This window comes from Ranitomeya variabilis, chromosome 1 (assembly GCF_051348905.1).
Source record: "Ranitomeya variabilis isolate aRanVar5 chromosome 1, aRanVar5.hap1, whole genome shotgun sequence".
Classification (NCBI taxonomy): Eukaryota; Metazoa; Chordata; class Amphibia; order Anura; family Dendrobatidae; genus Ranitomeya; species Ranitomeya variabilis.
The window spans coordinates 293,813,001-293,835,822 of NC_135232.1; the positions used below are offsets into that span (position 1 = coordinate 293,813,001).

The 22,822-nt window shown below is 43.0% G+C and overlaps 1 protein-coding gene across 2 annotated transcripts in view; it reads right to left on the bottom strand.

Moving 5' to 3' along the window:
* The window catches only part of ASPHD2 (aspartate beta-hydroxylase domain containing 2), a 174,948-nt gene that overhangs the window by 117,562 nt on the left and 34,564 nt on the right, over positions 1-22,822 (bottom strand). For both annotated transcript variants that reach the window (XM_077295478.1, XM_077295487.1), the window contains exon 2: positions 10,591-11,726. In XM_077295478.1, coding sequence (XP_077151593.1) covers positions 10,591-11,542 — 952 coding nt within the window. In that variant the 5' untranslated portion in view covers positions 11,543-11,726. The remainder of the gene's footprint in view (positions 1-10,590; positions 11,727-22,822) is intronic.

The window sequence follows — 22,822 nt, forward strand, 5'->3', positions numbered from 1 at the left end:
ATGTTGTTCGAGTGCAGTGGATCCCGGGTGTCCCACAACGGGACTCGCTCCTGGACCAGGGTGATAAGGAGGTCATTCTCAATAAGATCATCCTCCCGTTGTGAAACCTAAAAATTAAAGAAAGTCATTACAGTTTGCTCAATTAAATAAGGAAAAGAAAGAAAAAAGATGCTGACAAATGGCATGAATAGGAAAGTCAACATACAAAAGGATTCCAGAAGAAAAAAGTAAAGAAATATGAGTAGAAAGAAAGGAAGATTCAAGAATATTACACTGAGGACAGTCAGCCTTGTAAACGTACCCGCTGCCGTCTTTCCACCGGACCTTGACTCCGCTGCTCCTGCCCTGTCTCTGCCGCAGAAGAGCTCTAAAAAAAAGAAAAAATCAAATTGTCATATGTGTTGATGTGACAGTGAATACTTACCAATCTGACGAGGCAAATACTCACCTCACTGACATGCTCCACTTCCGACTGTCCTGGACGAAACTCCTCACCAGATGAAGAATCCGAAGAAGACATTCTGATGCATGTAGAAAGAAAGAAATGGCAGAAATTAGGACATGTAGAGACAGAAAATAGAAAATAAAGGCATTGGCTAGGATATACTCACATTGTTCAGGGTCTTGTTTTCCTCCAAGATGTAGCCTGTCTGTGTCCCGTCTGCTTCAGAGTCTGGTGAGAAGTGACCAGCAACTGTCCACACCCTCCCTTTATCACCTTGATGGTGGGGGGTGGCTTATCTGTGTCTAGACATGTTTTTCTCTATTGAAACGCATGCGTTCAAGAACGCAACCAAACGCATGTGCTTGTAAACGCATGCGTTTACATAGACAGCAATGCGTTTTTTTGTCGCAATACTTGCGCAATCGACCGAATGCGTTTCCAGGCGGCAAATAGACGCCTCTAAAAATTACTACATGTTGCATTTCCGCGCCAAGCCGCAAACGACGAGACGACGCATGCGTCGTCAAATGCGGCAAAACGCGAACAAAAAAAAAGCATGCGTCACTAATGTTAAATATAGGAATACACGACGCATGCGTTTATTTGCGGTACAAACGCTGCGGCCACAACCGCAAATGTGAAACCAGCCTAATATATGATAAGAACGTTACAGTTTCTATACTGCAATATTTCTTATTGCATTTTGGGAGGGTCCCTACAGTAATCAGAAATTCATTTCAGAATAAAAATCAAAGCACACAGTTTTCCAGCAGGGATTTTTGGATGATTTTAGCTCAGAGACAATAGATATGTGAATTACATACTTGACACTCCAGATTAGGAGAAGTTAAAGCAATGCATTTACAACATAGTTCAATTTATAGGTGTTTTTTTTTTAGTTCAAATCTGGAGCTCTGTAGAATAATATTGGAAAGTGATCCTAGGCTAAAAGGAAATCTGTCGCCAATATGAGGGCATCATAAAATAGGGGCATACCCAGATTCCATGAAGTTGTAACTTACACGACTTCTTGCTGTAGTTTTGATTAAAGTCCTTTGATTACGGTAATAGTCCTCTAAAAGATGAGCTCTTTCTAATCCTGTTATGCCACTGATTGCCAGCTTTCTGCCTTCACAGGAATTACCATAGCTCGGTACTATTGAAGACTAAATATCAAGAATTAATCATTGAGAGGACTAGAAGAGATGCAGCAGATAAATCAAAACTGCCCAGTAAGTGACCGAGTATTACAATCAGGTTTTCCTTCTCCATTTTATTCTGCTCTCAAATGAGACAGCTAAAAGCTGCTGACATATTATCCATAAGCAGGAAACCTATTTTTTAAATGAAGTAGTCCCCTTCATAAAATAATTTAAAAAAAAAAACAGCTGCTCCCCTTCCCTACCAGCGCTGGATCAGCCATGATTCACATGGCATCAGTGTGCGACGTGAGCTTTGCAGCCAATCAGTGGCCATAATGACCTACTGTGCTCTCGCTTCCTTGGGACGAATGTTGGACAGGAAAAAGAGCGCAGCAACCCAATAGTGGCCGTTGTTTGGCTGCAAAGCTCACATGGCATTACAATGCAAAACGAACCTTGGCAGACCCGTCACCATTCCAGTGATGTGCGGGAGGGGAGTATCTTCATTCTCCAAAGGGGTTACCTAAGGAGTGGACAATCCATTTAAAAACAGCCTTGTAACCCTATTTTAACAAGTAAGGGAATTCCTTATTACATACTTATTCTATTCACTCTCTTTACAAATAAATGATGAGTAAAAGCTGGAAGGGCTTTTTTTGCCTTGTGAATCAGCAATCTAAACCCAACAGTATGAAATGTCTCCATAAAATGATGGCAGTATGGAAGAACCTACTATGAGAAGTGTCATGCAAATGGCCAGGGACATTTAGTGCTTAAAGTGGCTTCAATCAATGGGATTATATCAATACAGGAGTTCACCTACAACCAGCTAATCAATGAAACCTTTAGCCTTTCCGGTACAACATAATGACATCCATGATTAGGTTATTCTCGTATAGACTTCTTTCTCTCCTAATGAAGGAAATCCACACAAGCTAACTTGCTATAGATTTTTAAATTCTATATTTTGATTTAATAATCTTAATAGAATAATTTCTTACAATTTTAATTAGATTTATGCCCTTTCTGGGGCATACGCCAAATGGGTTTATCCAAAAAGGGTAATGTGTCCACAACTGCAGTACCCAAAGGCCATGCTGTCTTTTACCAGTCTGGCACAATAGCTGGAAGTTTACCAATGAATATTAAAGAGGCAGGTAAGGCTTCCATGTAACATCTAGGTATCCGGTTGTTATATTGATGTTCCCTTCCCTTCGGGGAGGGTGATGTCATGCCTGGAGGCAAGGAGGATTCCCTTTAACAGATAATACACCTACATGCAACACATTCTGAATCTAGGCCAGAAGGGGGAGCTGTGAACCCGGATTACGGGGAGCTTCCCCCAGATATATATATTCTGGTCTGGAGAAGGAGTTAGACAGTTGGTGACAGAGAGAGAAGGAGAGAGGGTGTGAGAAGAGAGTGGGGCAGTGCAGCCATGTGAGTGCTGCAACTCCAGGACAGAAGAGAACCAGATGGGTTGCAGTGATAACAAGTGTGAGAGGGGAGAAGCAAAGGAGAACAAAGGAGCTCGGTGGGGAACTGTGATTGGGCACCCTCTGAGCTGAAGCGCAGAAACTGGGCACTGGGAGCCTGAGGCTGTGTCGCACTCCATGTCCCACAGTAGAACCGGAGGGCAGAAGATTTTATGTAGTCTGTCCGCACCCACACCCGAAGGTGCAGCAGTACACAGAGAGCCCGGGTCGTGATAGAGACACTAAAAAGGTTCGCATTGCCCACCATACGGGTACTGTCCCAGGACAGGAGAGGACCTTGTAAGGGAGCCACAGGCAGCAAGGACCTCGCAAAAGAGAGCTAGAAGGAAGGCTTACAAACCTCACTGGGAAAGAGATTCCAGATTCACTTCCAAGCCGGCTGGACTATACCTATACCTGTGATCCGGTACCCTGGACTGTGGATGCCTGAACCCTTCAGTAAAGAGGTAAAGAGAATGCAACCCTGTGTCCTCTGTTGTTTCTTTCTACACCACCTACCACCTGTACCTACTACACCAGCAGCCCTGGGGACCCAGGTTCACCTGTGGGAAGCCATACCATCCCTGCTGCCACAACATCACCCCAGAGGACCCCGTTAAGCAGCGTTGGTCACCCTTGACTGAGTACCACAGGTGGCGTCATGAACAAACTTTATCCAAACCCCTTTACTTTATCCAAACCCCTTTTACTTGGGTGCCCAGGGCCACAGACCGGCTCGCCACCACCGTGACACATCCCCTTAAAGTACCCCATGGCCCTGGCGGGCATTCCACTCCACATATTTATTAGCGTTCATTTGAATGATCGTTCGTCCAACATCTGTCTCATTATACACAATGGTCGGCTTGACTGAGCGCTCTTGTATTCTCTGCGAAAAATCCATCGCCAGCCTCATCTGACAGCAATTTATCTGTGGGGTGAACAAAAGGATTGGCCCTTGAAATTCAACAGGCCAGACACCTTTCTACCCATACATCATGTGTCGGGGAGAGTAGGGAGGCCCCATACACAGTAAATTCTTTGCTGATCCTGCCAATATTGGTCGATTTGGCCAACTTTGGTCTAATATGTATTTGGGCAGAATGCAGGATAAACTAACATGTATGACACTAATGGAGCAATATCTTTTGCCCTAAGCAGTATACAACTAGTTTCACTGCTGCAACCATACCTATGGTAGATGTGTTCTCCCCTGCTGTGACTAGGGGGACATATCATTCAGAAGGGTAACTATGGAGAACAGCTAAAGGACAAGCTCCAAGATAATCCTGTGAGCACCAACCTCTTGGTACAGTCCATAAAGATTAGCACTATCAAAAAAAGGCCTGAAAATTCAGGGGATCAACAGGAATAAAATAAGAGCAGTGTTGACCTACGCAAGAGACCTCACCATTTGCAGCACTTTTGAACTGCAAGCAGAATGGCATCACATTAGTTCCCATACACATTACATAGTCACTAGCTCCATTCTAATATCCCGGTCCACGAATACATTACTTGTATGTGTAAGGTAAGAGACAGTAGGGATACAGAAAGAGCTGACACAGACAGAAACGGAGTAGGAGCCATGTCAAAAGAACCAGGACAAAAAGCTATGGAAAGGAGTTACACAGGAAACGTTAGGGCATTTTTTAATGAAGGCTGTTTAGGAAGTTTTCATACAGGAAACAAAAAACAAAAGAGGACAATGAACCACCCTTGAACTGAATTTTTCATTTAAACATCTCATATGTCATCAAGACAAAAAAGAAGTTGTCAGAAAATATCAAAATATCAAATATCAAAGACCCTTGCTGCTGATAATGCAGCATTTTTCTGTTATACCTTCTACTCATATTACAATGTGATGCCAAAGTGGAAAATGTATAGATTAGGCTAGGATGAACAGTGAAATTAGCCAGGTATTTATGAAAGTGACAGCAGCAGCCACTATTTCTGTTCTGAATCTCACCAATAAATATCGTAATGTTTCAAGATATGTGTCCTATGGTTTTTAGGTTTTAAAATGGAAAAGACCCCTCCGTGATAACAAAATAACAACTCAAAAGTAAAAAAAAAAACGTTCAATGTAAACAATTTCATACCAATTACAAATCTCTCAGAAGCCATAAATCAAACTTTCAGATTTGGAACATGTTTTATCATGTGTATCCCCAGGAAAGAGGGCGAATCTGGAAGCATCTTTTTTCCTCTCCCTATTGTAGTGAACATGCACAGTCAGATCATCCATGCACCCGATCCATCACTTCATGCATCCTGGGTGCATTCACCTTCATACACCATCTATAGTATGGACCTTTTGTTTTCTAATAGTTTGTTACACTGCACTGCAGCCATCTACACCAATGAATGTGAATGCTGGGTGCAGCACATCATTTTGTTAGCAACTGATGTCAGTGGTAGAGGGATAAAATGTATCAATATCTTCTGTCTAACCGAAGTGTAGTAAATGACATTCAAGCTTTGGGCCCATAATGCATTAATGTCAAAAATGTACTCGTACTGCTCCGTTCTTGACTAGTGTTGTGCTGTGCCTCATTATTCCCAAACAGCTCCTCTACATTGGATTGCATAAAAACAAAACAAACAATTTTTACTGGGGAGAACCTGCTTACACGGCCATAACACTACTTCCACATGGAAAAATTTGTTGACCGGTTCCCTTTCAGGATAAACTTGTAATAATTGTTAATAAATGTTGCAGCTCCTCTCCAGCACTTTATCAATGGTGGTCTGAATCCCAAGCCATCATTGATTACCCCCTGACGAATGACACGTTCCGAATCGCATGTCGGGGTGTGCGCTGCACCAGTAACCGTGCACCGCACAGGTAATTTTGGACCATGCCCACACTATTCTATCTTACTCAGATTTGTTTCACCCCAACAGGCTTTACATTTCTGGCTTGTATTAGCTTGCCCTATCGATATATTACAATCACAACTACTCCCTCACTGTTCATACATCACTTGTCTTCCCTATACTTTGTATATGCTATATATTGTATCCAGTCACGTATTACCTCTGCTACTTATCTTTTACTTTTATTGTGTATAGCCTGGCCATTTATACTTCTGATATATATAGTGACAGTATATTTCCATTACTATCCCAGTTCTACTGTTGGTGTGAGCCAATCTTAGTTACAATATCACTGTGGCATTTTTATTGTGGACCTTTTGAATTGTTTCAATACCTTGCCATTTATGCTTATATATTTATATATTTTTTCTATTTCCTTGCAGTTCCATTTTTAACATATTTTTACCTCTATGTTTAACCATGTTTTACATTTTAACTCCTGCGTGAACCTCTTTTGCAAGTAGTGCTACTGTCTATTACCCTCACCAATAAATGTATTTATCCTTAAATTTACTGTCCTATTTTCTTTTTTTCTACCTTAAGTTCAGGTTTTCTCTTTTTGGTCATTCAAACCAAGCAAAGGAACTAAAGCGTGCATAGGGCAGTGAACATGCTCAATAGAAACAACTGATGAAAGTATAACCGAAACGCGCGTCGGGGTTTAAAGCATCCCAGAGGGCCGATTGATTCGGGTTTCATCATTTTCAGTATTCATCATTTTCAGTATTCATCATTATCAGTTTTAGACTCTAATCTTGTGGGTTATTACATACATGGTCATGTTCCTGCTGGGTATGATATTTTGCACTTCATTGGATCGATTATTCTTCATCACCTGGTACTTCTTTTCTATACATTTTTTCACTTCCTTATTTTACTTTGTTCTTCCCTCCAACAATGCCGTTGTCAATCATGTGACACATATTGAATTTTTTTAAAAGTCAATAAATTAAAGATCAATACAACTTATATTTTTAGTGGATTTGATTTGCACTGGTTGTCCATCTTTTGTTTTTTGGGCAAATGCATCCTCACCCATTCATCACATTGTGGACAAACAATACTACATACTTTCTATACTTATTGTTTAATTTGTGGTGTTGTGTACTGTGCTGTCAATTTTGTACATTTCATGTACAATAGAAAGTTTATGGAACTAAACACTAAGCTATGTATGCTCAACAATAATCCAAGTACTTCTGACTCTTGGCTTGAGGGATAGGTAGATATCGGAGTTGTGAGTGCTCGAACCAAGAGGAATAAATCGCTCTGTTCATGTTAAAGAATGTCTGTAAGTCTTTTCACACACTTGAGTTTAGCACTTCTTCTAGTTTGAGTCCAGTAGCCCTTAGCAAGAGTAGTGAACAGGGACTACAACATATCAATAATTATGTCTTGAAAGGTAACAAAAGTTTTAAGTATCTAACAAACACTCAAATCAATTTAAAAAAAATAAATATTTAAAGCTATAATTTCCAGGCAATTAACAAGGTAATACTCTAACTGCAAATTTAACCACGCTTTAAGAACAATGATTCTAAATCACAGGCGTTAAGACCAACACATTATTGTGCTGTAGAATTTCAAAACTTAATGAGCAACTGTACTTTCAAGTAACTTTTATAAGCTGTACTGTATGTACATGAGGAATAACACTATTTCTGGCCAATATATGACTTGTATCTTGCATTTTCACCAGTTTTTCCCCTCTAAAGCATTACCCTTTCCCAACAGCAATCCACTCGTGCTGCAGACTGCTGTGCTGTGTATAGCAAAGATCACTGCAGACAATCAGAAGAGGATTCCTGCTCTTCATTCAATTTTTTAGAACAAGCAACTAGTGAGTGTTTGTTAGTGTTCGGAGATTAAGTTTTCATTACGGCAGCTGAATGATTTACAGCTATTAGCCAGCTTGATTACATGTGGGGATTCCCTAGCAACCAGGCAACCCCCACATGTACTCAGCCTGGCTAGTAGCTGTAAATCATTCAACTGAGGCAATGAAAACTTAATCTCCGAACACTAACAAATACTCGGAGATCACCAGAGCAACGAGTACACTCACTCATCACTACAAGCAACTCATGGAGTACCGTATATACTCGAGTATAAGCCGAGATTTTCAGCCCAAATTTTTGGGCTGAAAGTGCCCCTCTCGGCTTATACTCGAGTCATGATCGGTGGTGGGGTCGGCGGGTGAGCACTGTCATATACTTACCTGCTTCCGGGGCTCCTGGCGCCCCCCCTGCCTGTCCCACTGTCTCCGGGTGCCGCAGCCTCTTCCCCTGAGCGGTCACGTGGGACCGCTCATTAGAGAAATAAATAGGCTGCTCCACCCCCCATAGGGGCGGAGCCGCCTATTCATTTCTCTAATGAAGCGGTGCCGGTGACCGCTGATAGAGAAAGAGGCTGCGGCACCGAAGACAGGCAGGGGGAAGGAGCGGGACGCCGGGAGCAGGTAAGTATGACATATTCACCTGTCCTCGTTCCACACGCCGGGCGCTGTCTCCATCTTCCCGGCGTCTCTCTCTCTGCACTGACTGTGCAGGTCAGAGGGCGCGATGACGCATATAGTGTGCGCGCCGCCCTCTGCCTGATCAGTCAGTGCAGAGAGACGCCGGGAAGATGGCGCCGAGGAGCTGCAAGCAAGACAGGTGAGTATGTGTTTTTTTTTTTTTTTTTTATTGCAGCAGCAGCAGCAGCACAGATTTATGTGGAGCATCTATGGGGCAATGGTGCAGAGCACTATATGGCAGAGCTATGGGGCTACAGTGCAGAGCACTATATGGCAGAGCTATGGGGCAACAGTGCAGAGCACTATATGGCACAGCTATGGGGCAACTGTGCGGGGCACTATATGGCAGAGCTATGGGGCAACGGTGCAGAGCACTATATGGCACAGCTATGGGGCAACGGTGCAGAGCACTATATGGCACAGCTATGAGGCAACGGTGCAGAGCACTATATGGCACAGCTATGGGGCAACGGTGCAGAGCACTATATGGCACAGCTATGGGGCAACGGTGCAGAGCACTATATGGCACAGCTATGGGGCAACGGTGCAGAACACTATATGGCACAGCTATGGGGCAACGGTGCAGAGCACTATATGGCACAGCTATGAGGCAACGGTGCAGAGCACTATATGGCACAGCTATGAGGCAACGGTGCAGAGCACTATATGGCACAGCTATGGGGCAACGGTGCAGAGCACTATATGGCACAGCTATGGGGCAACGGTGCAGAGCACTATATGGCACAGCTATGGGGCAACGGTGCAGAGCACTATATGGCACAGCTATGGGGCAACGGTGCAGAGCACTATATGGCACAGCTATGAGGCAACGGTGCAGAGCACTATATGGCACAGCTATGGGGCAACGGTGCAGAGCACTATATGGCACAGCTATGGGGCAACGGTGCAGAGCACTATATGGCACAGCTATGAGGCAACGGTGCAGAGCACTATATGGCACAGCTATGAGGCAACGGTGCAGAGCACTATATGGCACAGCTATGGGGCAACGGTGCAGAGCACTATATGGCACAGCTATGAGGCAACGGTGCAGAGCACTATATGGCACAGCTATGGGGCAACGGTGCAGAGCACTATATGGCACAGCTATGAGGCAACGGTGCAGAGCACTATATGGCACAGCTATGAGGCAACGGTGCAGAGCACTATATGGCAGAGCTATGGGGCAACGGTGCAGAGCACTATATGGCACAGCTATGGGGCAACGGTGCAGAGCATTATATATATGGCACAGCTATCTATGGGGCAACGGTGCAGAGCATTGTATATATGGCACAGCTTTATGTGGAGTATCTATGGGGCCATAATGAACGGTGCAGAGCATTATATATGGCACAGCTTTATGTGGAGCATCTATGGGGCCATAATGAACGGTGCAGAGCATTATATATATGGCACAGCTGTCTATGGGGCAACGGTGCAGAGCATTGTATATATGGCACAGCTTTATGTGGAGCATCTATGGGGCCATAATGAACGGTGCAGAGCATTATATATGGCACAGCTTTATGTGGAGCATCTATGGGGCCATAATGAATGGTATGGAGTATCTATTTCTAATTTTGAAATTCACCGGTACCTGCTGCATTTTCCACCCTAGGCTTATACTCGAGTCAATAAGTTTTCCCAGTTTTTTGTGGCAAAATTAGGGGGGTCGGCTTATACTCGGGTCGGCTTATACTCGAGTATATACGGTATATTATATTGCAGAGCTGAGCTGAAGCTATATGGATGTGAATCAGCTTTATGGTAAGGTAAAAGTTGTTAGAAAGTTCATCATAATCGTTCTAGGTTTCCCTCTGCCTGTTTCTTCTCCTTGCTCCTCGCTCTTCCTCCTCCCTAGATGGGCTATGTTAAAAGCCTGCAGTCTGTCTCTGAGCAAGATGGAGTTAAACTGTTTTCAAAGTGGAAGAAATCTTCAGGAGATGTGTAGTGGAGGAGGAAAAAGTGCTTGAGAAGTGGGCAAGGAAACAGATTTTTCTGAGATGATATATTCTAAAGTTTCTTATATTCACCTGTACTATTCATTTATGTAAAGTTGATTGAAAGTACAGTTCAGTTAATGACATAATATAAACATCATAATATACAGCTTTAGAAAATACATACCAAGATGGCATCTTATCCTGATGTTGGTGGGACCATAGTGCTCTGTGATGACAGTTCCTGGAGTAAGCACAGATATACAAGCATTCCCAAACACATTGTTGCCAATGAAGGTACGGAGGCTTCCAAGCAAACGATACGTCCGTGGGCATTTCTTGCAATTGGCAGGAATACACACACCTTGGTTGACTAAATAAAACGTGTACCATTCCCCAGTGGGCGTACTGTTTATTTTCCAACCTTGAGGCAAGTTGCAGTTTGAAAAGGCTTTGTAGATTACTTCAAATTCACTAAGAATGGCCGCAAAATTCTCTTCTAGGAGTTCCACATCATGCTTTTGAGCATCGCGTGGAAAATACGGCATGGTGGGTAAATCAGGAAGGAAGAAAACCTCTGGCTTTTGAATGGATGGCCTGTCGTTTAAATAACGACCTTGTTCACGGATACCCTTGTGAATTCTACCCATGCCGGACCAAGAGTATCGTTTGGCATATTCCTGCAGATTGTGATAGAGTTTTTGGTTCAGTCCATCATTATGCGTACAGCGTACACACTCACGCGAGTGGCAATAAGCAAACCCGTTCTGCAAGCCTTTCGCATCTGAACTCTGGATCAGTAAATTCACAGTGGCAAAGGGAGAACGGGGTTGGTCCTTGCCAACTCGGTAACAATACCATGCAAACAAGAGCAGGAGGCAGATTACGGTGGTTAGTGCGAAGGTATTGCAGTCACGCACAGCTTGGATGCAGCCAGCAATCAGGTCACGGAGTCCTTTCAGCAAACAGCTCCAGTCAGTCAACCACTCTGCAGACATTTTTGTCCAGGAACTGTCTGGTTTGTAAGACGATGCAATACAACAAGGACTGGAAGTTCTAGGAGGGGCCCACACCATGCGGGTTAATATGGATGAATTGGTGAGCAACACAACATGATCTTGCCTGTTCTCTTTAGACATCTAAGCAGAGTATTAGTAGCTGCGAGGGGTTTGGTGCTGACATTCAGAAGCGCATAGAAACACATGGGACCATACAGACTTCCGGGGTCTGGTTCTGTATAGGACGTAGCAATGTGTCATTACCGGCTTTACTGCTATCCACTGAGGAGAGGTCATTCTGAAGAGGACCACAGGTTGTCTAGATCTGTTGGAAATAAAATAAACAGGAAAAAAAATAAATAAATAAATTCAGTTTGCCATAAAACATATCAGCTAATATACATGGTATAAAACTGGAAACAAACCTATGTTACCCGATGTAAAACTGGCCATAGATGTAAAATCATCCAAACTAATTTTTGGGATGGGTAACAATAATAGTTGTGTGTATGGTTCTTAGAATTGGTTTTGTCTGGTTGAAATGGATTCGAACATTTCTCTAGGTTATTAGAAGTATCATCATATCATTTCCGTAAATGTATTCCTTAATAAATGGCAATATCAAAGGTTAATCATTTACACAACATCTCAATATGTTTTCTGGACTACCGTGACAGTGCTCCAATTTTCTCAGAGGTGTCACGGGGCACTTGAGCAGTGTGGTCGGCTGCCCAGCCACTCAGAGATGTAGACTGTCTTGCCAATGCAAAGGTTCAGTTGACTGATTGAGACACCCAGGGAACCAATCAGAGCCCTGATTGGGCAGTCAATCACCAACTTCAGTTTCCAAGTTAAGATTCCTAGTAATGTAGGTCTGTGCCAGGTTTTGTATTCTGGTACTACATGGTACACTTTTATTGGATTGCTGTTCTGACCCAGCTATGGTTTCCCTACTTGCTGGAATAACCCTTGGATTACTTTTCTGGTTTTGACTTTGGACTGGGTGACCCCTCAGTTGTCCGATTGCTCTGCCTGCCACTCCTGGATTCTGATCTAATTTTCTGTTAAAGTAGTATCCCACTATTATTATTTCCTAATATACTCTATAATGATTTCGAGCTGTTCCCAAGGGTAGCTATCTTTTCATTTATGACCATTTCCTTAGGACAGCTCTCATCCCACCTCAATCATTATGCTTGTCGACATCTTTACATCTATGGCGAGCAAACTATCTTTTTAAAACAATTGAGCAAAAAGTGGGAGGATGTAGAAGTATAATGCAAACATATATACAGGACTTGAAAGCAAATAATTCATTTTATGAAAAGTTGATTCCTATGCTCTAAAAGGCGCCTAATTAAAATGCTGCTGGATGCATGAAGCTTGCCTCCTTAATTGTACAGTAGAGATTTATATAGTACCAAAATCATATTACCATGCAAAACACCCCTCCCAGGCATATGTATGCATGATAATTACTAGACATTGCATTATTAACAAGCAATTTCTTAGCACAGGAACTGTGCTGTTTGAGATAAAGATATCAATGTGCCGGCAATTCAATGTATCTCAATCAAGAAACAAAAAGCAAAACTATTTTTTAGACTGTTATACAAGCATTTTCTAATTATTTATCATGCATTGCTTATAGATGACCATCATATTCCGCAGCGCTTTATAGACATCATCACTGTCCCCACTGGGGCTCACAATCTAACCTCCCTATCATTATGTCTTTGAAGTGTGAGATGAAGAGTATCTGGAGAAAACCCAAGCAAACACGGGGAGAACATGCAAATTCTTGCAGAGGTTGTCCTTGGTGGGATTAGAACCCAAGACCCTGTGCTCGCTTCGGCAGCACATATACTAAAATTGGAAGGATACAGAGAAGGAGTAAGGACTCAGAGGTGTGTTCCCGACCAATAATTCATAGATGGATCTTTACTGACCCTCCCGCAACTCCAGACACTCGAGCCATTAAATAATATTTCTCCAATATAATAGAGTTAAAGTTCTCCAAAAACAGTCCTATCCAACATTTATAATTACCTAATTTGTGAAAGAACCCACCCCAAAAGGGCATACATAGGCCTCTGGGAAAGAGATCTCAACAACCATTTCACTGAAGAACAAATTGCCCAGATATACAGCAGATCTCACGGACCATCCCAATGTGTAAGTGCAAGAGAATTTTTAAAAAGTTGTGTCTCGTTCGTATCGTACCCCGGCACAATTGAACAATTGGCATCCTGCTACCTCTGAGTTGTGTTGGAGGTGCAATGCAATGGAACCTATTTACACATATGGTGGACGTGCCCAAAAATCAAACTATACTGGCAAATGGTGTCCCAGATATTTTGAAAGTTCTTGATCAAGAGACAACTCTACTGCCGCAGTCTACACTCCTCAACCTGCCTATTTGGCCAAATAAAATTTTAGCCTTTAAAACTGGCTAGTAACATAATAGCAGCTGGGTAGATCTTAAAGGGAACCTGTCACCCCCAAAATGGCTGGTGAGGTAAGCTCACCGGCATCAGGGGCTTATCTACAGCATTCTGGAATGCTGTAGATAAGCCCCCGATGTAAGAGAAAGAGGAGAAAAAGACATTAGATTATACTCACCCAGGGGCGGTCCTGCTAAGGTCTGGTCAAATGGGCGTCTCAGGTCCGCTCCGGCGCCTCCCATGTTCATTCCATGACGTCCTCTTCGGGTCTTTACGCCGCGGCTCCAGTGCAGGCGTACTTTGTCTGCCCTGTTCAGGGCAGAGCAAAGTACTGCAGTGCGCAGGCGCCGGAAAGGTCAGAGAGGCCCAGCGCCTGCGCACTGCAGTACTTTGCTCTGCCCTCAACAGGGCAGACAAAGTACACCTGCGCTGGAGCCGCGGCGTAAAGACCCGAAGAGGACGTCATGGAATGAAGATGGGAGGCGCCGGAGCGGACCGGAGACACCCATCCGACCTGACCGCACCGGGACCGCCCCTGGGTGAGTATAATCTAACGTCTTTTTCTCCTCTTTCAGGTAACATCGGGGGCTTATCTACAGCATTACAGAATGCTGTAGATAAGCCCCTGATGCCGGTGAGCTTACCTCACCAGCCATTTTGGGGGTGACAGGTTCCCTTTAATCCCCATGCTGTGGAAATCATCCCAAATCTCCACCAAAAAACAAGTTTTTAGGAAAATAGACCTGCTGTTTCACACTGTTGAGCTATTTACCGGTTCACAAGGGTCATTTAATGCTTTTCGGAAAATTTGGGAGCCCTTGATCCAACCTGAGTTTATTCTTGGTATTTCAGACCTTGATTGAGTTAGTCAAATCTCTTTGAGCTCAATACACCTGTAATGAGATTCTAGATACCCCTGATACAGACAGAAATCTTTATTAATCATATGTCTCGGATGTCGTTCTCTCACAGGCCGAACATCCTTCTTCCTTTCTTTACCTTCACCAACCCACCTCTCCCTATTCTTTAACCTTTCACTTCAACACACTCTTTTGGACCCTGTTTTGCCACTCGGAACTTTCCCCTTGTCAGATAGATGATTGCCATGGTAGAAGACTGACTTTGTCAGATTTTACTCACATTGTTTCTGCTCTTATAGATCCCTGGCATAATCTAACTTTCTGTGTATCCTTATTATTTTGAGATTGTATCAGGAAAGTGCTTTTATACTGTGTAATAATAGGTGTTAAATATCTGTTTGCCTGTTGCATTTAAATGTAATAAAATAATAAAAAGAACATTGAAACAAAGAAAAGAACCCAAAGCCCCAGTGCCAGGCTTCTCTGGTGGGGGATTACCTACCAGATGGGCATTTATTCAAAATGTTGATACTTCTCTCCTCCGACATCATCTGAGTTGTAAGGCCACAAACAATAGCCAATCTAATTTTCAGTCCAAGGATTTTTTTTTTTTTTTTTTGGGGGGGGGGGGGGATTTTGTTCTTAGGCTGGTTTCACACTTGCGTTTTTTGCCGCTGCGTTTTAGCGCTAAAAAACGCATGCGTTTTTTTTCTATACTTAACATTAAAAACGCATGCTTTTTTTGCGTTTTGACAACGCATGCATTTTTTTTATGCTTGCGTTTTGTTGCAGAAATGCAACCTGTGGTAATTTCTAGCGGCGTTTTTTTGCCGCAAAAAAACACATGCGTTTTTTCGCAGCAAAAAAACATATTGCTGTCTATGTAAACGTATGCGTTTTTAAGCACATGCGTTTTTAAACGCATGCGTTTCAATAGATAAACCCAAGAAAACACACTGATAAGCCACACCCCAACCCTAACCCTAACCCTAGGGATCCTAACCCTAACCCTAGGGATCCTAACCCTAACCCTAGGGATCCTAACCCTTAGGGTTAGGGTTAGGATCCCTAGGGTTAGGGTTAGGATCCCTAGGGTTAGGGTTAGGATCCCTAGGCTTACTAGGGATCCTAACCCTAACCCTAGCTATTTCTGTTTATAGTGGGTTTTCTAGATTGATTTTGATGATTGGCAGCTGTCACACACTTCTCATCATGCGTTTCAAAAACGCAAACGCAGGAAAAAACGCATGTAAATGCGTCAAAACGCCGCTTTTTTTTACCACATGCAAAAACGCATGCGTCTAAAAAACGCAGCGTTTGAACGCGTTTACATGCGTTTTTGCACCACATGCGTTTGCGTTAAAAACGCTGCGTTTTTAAACGCAAAATGTGAAACTAGCCTTAGTCAATTCATGTACTTTTGTAAAAAAAAAAAAAAAAAAGGAGGGGGGAGGGTTCAGACTTGTTGATTTTTGATGACATGTTTTTTTTTTACCTAAATACATGCATTATGGCTAAATATCATTTTGGCAATTTGGTTTTATTAAAATTTTGAAATGCTTTGCTTTTACAACTTTGTTTCCCTGCACATTCAACTTTGAGGAGCTGGAAAAGAAGACAGTTAAAAATATAGAAACTCTTCTATTAGACAGTCAGATTCTACTCAAATCAATTGATGGCGGATGTGCAGCAATACAAGAACATATTGAAACATAGCTTCAGTTTTCGAGAGACAATCCTGTTTCAGTATACAAAAGAAAACAACACAACATTTTCAGATTTGATCTTCACAGCTCCTAACTATAACACCATTAATCCTTTGGTGTATTATGTGATATGACAGCTACTTTTATCTCACCATTCCTGGTGGTTTATGCAGTTCCTGCCTTCCTCAGCAGCAGCCATAATTTATACTACTCTGCAAATAAATAGAATAAGATCCCAATTACAATGGGTTCTTAAACTGCACGACGGCCACTGATAAAAAACCTTTAAGCTTGTTCCGTGATGGTGGGAGACAATATTTTGTTGCATGTGGAATCATATACAGTAAAATCTACACAGATAACCACATTATTGAAAAGACTACCAGATTTCCGGTGACGGATATACTTCTGTCATATACTGCCATCTTCCTTAAGTTGACCATCTGTCTAAAAGACCATTTTTAATGCAATTTTGGATAGTTCTTTTTGGTTTAAATGAATACAGATTTACCAAGCGCAGCAAAATACCATCGCCTGTCTTAAAGGGAACCCATCACCAGAAAAAACACTATTAACGTGCAGATATAGGGTTAATCAGCAGGTTAATAGTGTTTTTATCCTGCACGATGCCAGCACTTAGCCAAACGCAGTTTGGAGAAAAATGAACTTTATTCCCTGACAGCATTCCGGTTTCAGTCACAGGGCAGTGCCGGCACGGGTTAAGTCACCGCTCTGGTGAACTATGTGCTCCGACGGCTGCTGTGAACTCATTCAAGGGGTTGCCCAGGACTTGAACAACCCCATCTCAATCCATATGTATCCCCCTCGTTAAATATCAACACTCACGGCTGGCGAGTTATTAACGGTGCCGCTGGTATGGCAGTGAGAATAATTGTACACGCTTCGTACACACCTGTATGACTGAAAGCCGGCGGTTCCTGGTATGAATAAAGTCCATTTTTATCCCATGAGCTGCACTTTCAGTACAGCAGTAGGGCACCTTTCTAACACTATAACCTGCAGATTAACCCTACATTTGCAGGTTAATAGCGTTTGGGACATAAGTTCTCTTTACATGCCATGGTCAATCTCTGTGGCTAGGCATCACAGGCAATAGTGATTTTTTTTCTACATGCAGCAATGCAAAAGTACTGCTGTATATAGTACAAGTGATCAAACAATAACAAGTTCAAGTCCCCTAAGGGGACTACAAGTAAAAAAATAAACGTGTAATCACCACCCATTTTCTCCCACTAAAAATAAAGATATTAAAGGGGTTATCCGGTCTTAAACACTATGTGACTGCAGACTTGTGAATCCTCATTTGGCATGCACTGTGAGTGGTGTGGATTCGCCGATGCCGGTTCAACTAGACCGTTTCTGGCATTGCTCAATACCCTTGCATTGAGCACGGTCACGCAAGGCCATGCCAGAATATGGCCGGGAGGAGTATGCAAATCACATACTTGCAGTCACGCACCCACCACTACCGGCAGCGGAGAATCCTCACAGCGCACAGTGCGTGCCATATGAGGATCACAAGTCTGCAGTCACTCTAGGTAGCCTCTTGTAGCCCAAGACCGGACAACCCCTATAAAGTACATTTATATTGGCCATTAAAGTAGTTTTCCATCCCAGAGAACACTTTCGGCAAGCAGTGCATCTCATCTTACCATATAACTGCACTACACTGTGCTGTACATATTATATTAGAATTTGGCTGTTAGCCAGTTCGGGTGGTTGTCAGATAATGGCAAGTATAAGAATTCCACTAAATTGTGGTCAGATTCTGACCAGAAGGTCACCTTCTTCTCAGTAGGACATTCAGAGAAGCAATTGAGAGTCTATTAGGCAGGTAACTGCAACTATGGAAAGCAAACGCTTGCAGTTATGCGACAACCATTCGAACATTATATTATATAGTCGGAGCCCATTTTGGTGGAGTCGGTGTCATGGATATTGAGGAGTCGGAGGTTTGGCTTACCGACTCCACAGCCCTGCTACACACTGTTAGTTATTCAGGAAGATGCACTGTTTGCCAAAAGTTTGCTCTGGGGTGCAAAAACTCTTTGGACACAGTCTGCCAGCGTAAATGCAGCTTACTCCTGTAATTGTTGAAGTCAGATATCCGTTAATGTTGACAACTCATAGTATCCTCATCAGTTAACATTGCAGACTATCATGCTGTATTCACAAAGCATTTTGCCCCAAGTTTATCACTTGAAAACCTCCTAAAAACACTGTACACACAAGTCCATTAGTCAGACAGAGACCAAAAGAATGTCCTTTTGGCCTCTATCCGGCAGTATACACGAGTGTCTTTCCATTAATATAACTTTGGCTGCATAACCATTTAACCTAGAGATACTTTCTCACGACCAGGCTACCTGAGGGGCAAAACACCCGGACCACCATCTGCTGAACAGTACACGCAACAGCGCACAGAGGTCCTGCAGCAGCAGCCCACTGTAGAACACCTAACTGTGCAGACCACCTTCACCATTCAGAGTAAGGACTGCCAGCACAGCACCCTATTCATATATACAGTGACCTCCCTTATCCCTTATAATTGTAAGGAAGAAAACAGTACAAACAATGTGTACCTCTTCATTCCCTGGAATATCCAGGTTATAGTTTCACTCAGCAGCTATTTGTCACAAATAATCTGTTTCAGGTATACAATGATGACATTGGTCACGTTACTGTACTTGGACCCATTACATGACCAGTCACATGGGGGGTGGGGGCACTCAGTCTGACCTTCCCGCAGCCATGGCTACCCTTAGTCGGCCCCTGCTAATTACCCTCCTCCCCTTACTGTTGGGGTTCCTCAGGGTTCTGTCCTCTTCAAGTCTGCTCATGGTTTGTCCAATAGGGGCAATGTATAGAGTGGTTTTCAGGACCATCTCTATGCTGATGACATCCAATTATACGCATCTTCTCCTGACATCATAATACCAGTGGTTGTCTAACACCATCTCTATCTGAAACTGAATCAGTATCAAAATTGAACTCCTTGTGTTTCTCCCCTCAATTAACCTACCTAAACCTGAAATTGATATTTCCATGGGTGGTTCTACCATAACTCCCAAGCAACACGCTCCTTCATTGGGGTTATATTTGATTCAGATATTTCATTCATTCCCTATAGCTCATCACTTGCTCTCGCATGCACCTAAAACATCTCTAGAATTTAACTTTCCGTACTTTTTGCAGAGTCAAGACTCTTACTTTCACTCTGATTCATCCTCGCTTGGACTTCAACTCTCTACTAATCTGTCTCATTCTCAGTAAACTCTCCCCTCTTCAACCTATGCTGAATGCAGCAGCCAGAATCATATTTCTGCCCAACTGTTACAATGATGCCATCACTCTGAGCCAGTCATTGCACTGGTTGCCCATCCAATACAGAGTCCAATATAAACTTAGCACTCTTACCCACAAAGCTATCCACAGTTCTGCACCGCCCTACATCGTGGTCTACCAGCCCACCTATCCTCTCCATTCTGCTAATGACCCAAGACTAACAACTAACATCCTCTAAAATCTGACCCTACAACTACCATCTCCAAGACTTCTCTTATACTGCAGCAGTTTTCTGGAATGCACTACCCCAGACAATTCGGTTAATTCCCAGTGTCCATAGTTTCAATCGTGCCCTAAATACATGTTTCGTTAGACTAGCCTATCACCTGACTAATCTAAATAGCTAACTATTTACAAGTTCTCTCTTCCATGCTTTCAATAGGAATTTGCATCTGTACTTGAACAGATACTTTCAGGAACTATTATTTGAATGGCCCTATTTATTATAATGATGGCTGCACCACACAACACAAGAACTTTATTTGTACCTTTTGTGTCACCCCCCATTTCCTCATAGATTGTAAGCTTGCGAGCAGGGCCCTCACTACTCTTGGAATGTGTTGATCTTCGTGTTACTCTGTAATGTCTTTATTGTCTGTACATGTCTCCTCTGAATTGTAAAGTGCTGCGGAATATGTTGGCGCTGCAGAAATAATTATTAGATCTATAAGGGAAATTTCACGTATTACGGCTACCAGTAACTATACAGTCTCATTGCACAATACAATTGGTGATAAACTGACTTTGTTTGCTATACAGGAGACTGTCTCTCACTGCTACACAAGCTTATTTCAGAATAGAAAAAATTTTGAAAGTAAAAAAAAAAAAAGTTACGTTAAAGGGAACTTGACAGCTGATACATATCAGCCAGGTATGTTTGACAACAAAAAACACTACAGCATTTCAGAGCAAAAAAAAAAAAAATGTTTAAAGCCGCTGAGGGTAGAGCCGTGAGGGAGACTAGTCCATCAGGTGAATCCCCACCAGCTGCTTCCCACCCACTGCCCTGGAGTGACAGATCTCTCTGTACACACGCACGTAGTGACCAGCCACTTGAGTGCAGCGGGCGAGGAGAAGCCGCAGTGGACCTGCTTGTATGACTAGTCTCTACAAGCTTTTACCCCTTTACAAACCAATGACGGACATAGCAATTTATGACTGGGCGTCAGTTCCCGTTTAATGACGTGCTATGGCCGGCATGATTTAAAAATATCACTAGGTGTGAAGATACAGTGACATTTCCAAGCTGACGGCAGTCACCGTCAGCTGAGCGGCACGGAAGAGGTGCGGGGACCCATGCCAGTGGTCTCCGCACTCAGATGGATGTGATCGGTCAGTGAATCTGAAATACTGATCACAGCATGATCGAGCGGGAAGGTGCTGAAATATCACCAATAACAAAAGTCAACTTGTCTTGAAAAAAACAGGCCCTCACAAAACTCTGTTGGCAGTCAAATGGAAAATGTATAGCTCTCAAAATATGGGATGCAAAAACTAGTTTTTGCAAATTAAAAAAAATAAAAAGGCGTCTTGTAGTGTGTGACAGCAGGCAAACAGAAAAACCGAATATAAATCTGGTATAGCGGTAATCGCACCGACCCGAAGAATAAAGTCGTCTAATCACTTATACCACACGAGGAACGTCGTAAAAAGAAAATAAAACCAATTCTTCACCTGCTGTTGATTCGTTCATTCTGTCCCCCAAAGATCGCAGTAAGGCTCGGCTCACATTTATCTTGCGCTCTACGCTGAACGCTTACACCGGGGTTTCCATGTAAATCTCTGAAATACATGATTCGGACAGAACCTGCAGGAGAAGATTCCCTATAATGGGGCAGATGGAGGCACTGTGAACTCCATCTGGCCTACGATCCAGCGGTGTCCGTCTTATTAATCGTTTAATTAATTAATGGTTTTGTCCACTTCTGAAAAGAAGGACACAACTGAACAGAGGCCAGACAGAGTCCAGAGTAACTCTGCTGACTCATTATACTGAATGGATCCCTCCAGGGTTTCATCTGAATCACATCACTTAGGCCGGCGTCACACTGGCGTTTTAAATGGCCGAGTGAAATGCGATACAAAATCGCATTGCACTCGGACCAATGTTAAGCTATGGGGCAGCTCCCACAAGCCGACTTTTTGTCGGCCGTTTTCCTCGGCCCCAGACAATCGCATCTCTCTCGCTCTCGCATCGGATGCAATATGCCAGTGTGAACCCGGCCTTAGAGATTTAGATGGAAACCCTAATGTAAGTGCTCAGCGTAGAGTGCTGGATAAATGTGATCTTAAATATTCTGTAAACCCAACACAAGCGTCAAGTCAATCTACAAAAAAAAGCAAGTCCCCACTCAGATACGTCATGTGTCAATAAAAGTATAGGGGGCTTCCACATTACTGGTAGTACAAAGGCTCTGGAAAAGCCCGGTGGTTCCTCACCCCCCCCAAAGATATCCAATGAATTCTGCACTCCCAAATCCAAAATGCCCACCTCCCTTCTGAGCCCCAGTGTGCCTAAACCACATTTAGCGTCCACATGTTTGGCATTTCTGTAGCAATGTGAGCCTGCCTAATTTACAGGTGCGTGTCTCCAGAAGCACGAGCTGGGGATAATGCGCTGGTCACTACAACGTACAGGCACAACAATAGCAGATTTTAAATTTTCACCCACCAACATCCACCGCTGCTTACTTATGGAAAACACCCATGGAATCAAATCATCACTACACCTGTAGACAAATTCCCAAGAGGGTTTAATTTCCAAAATGGGGTCACATGAGGGGGTATTCTGCTTCTCTAGCATTTAGGCACTTTGTATATGGAGTCTGCAAACTATTCAATGACAATCTGGCACCAGGAGGCAAATAACGCTCCTTCCTTTCCAAGTCTCGCCATGTGGCTAAGCAGTACTGTACAGCCACATGGGTTTTATACATATTCAGCAGAAATTGTTTGACAATTTGGTGCCAATTTAACCATTTCCTCATGTGAAAATGTAAAATCTAGGGCTAAAACAAAAATTTTTGTAGTAAAAATTGAATCATT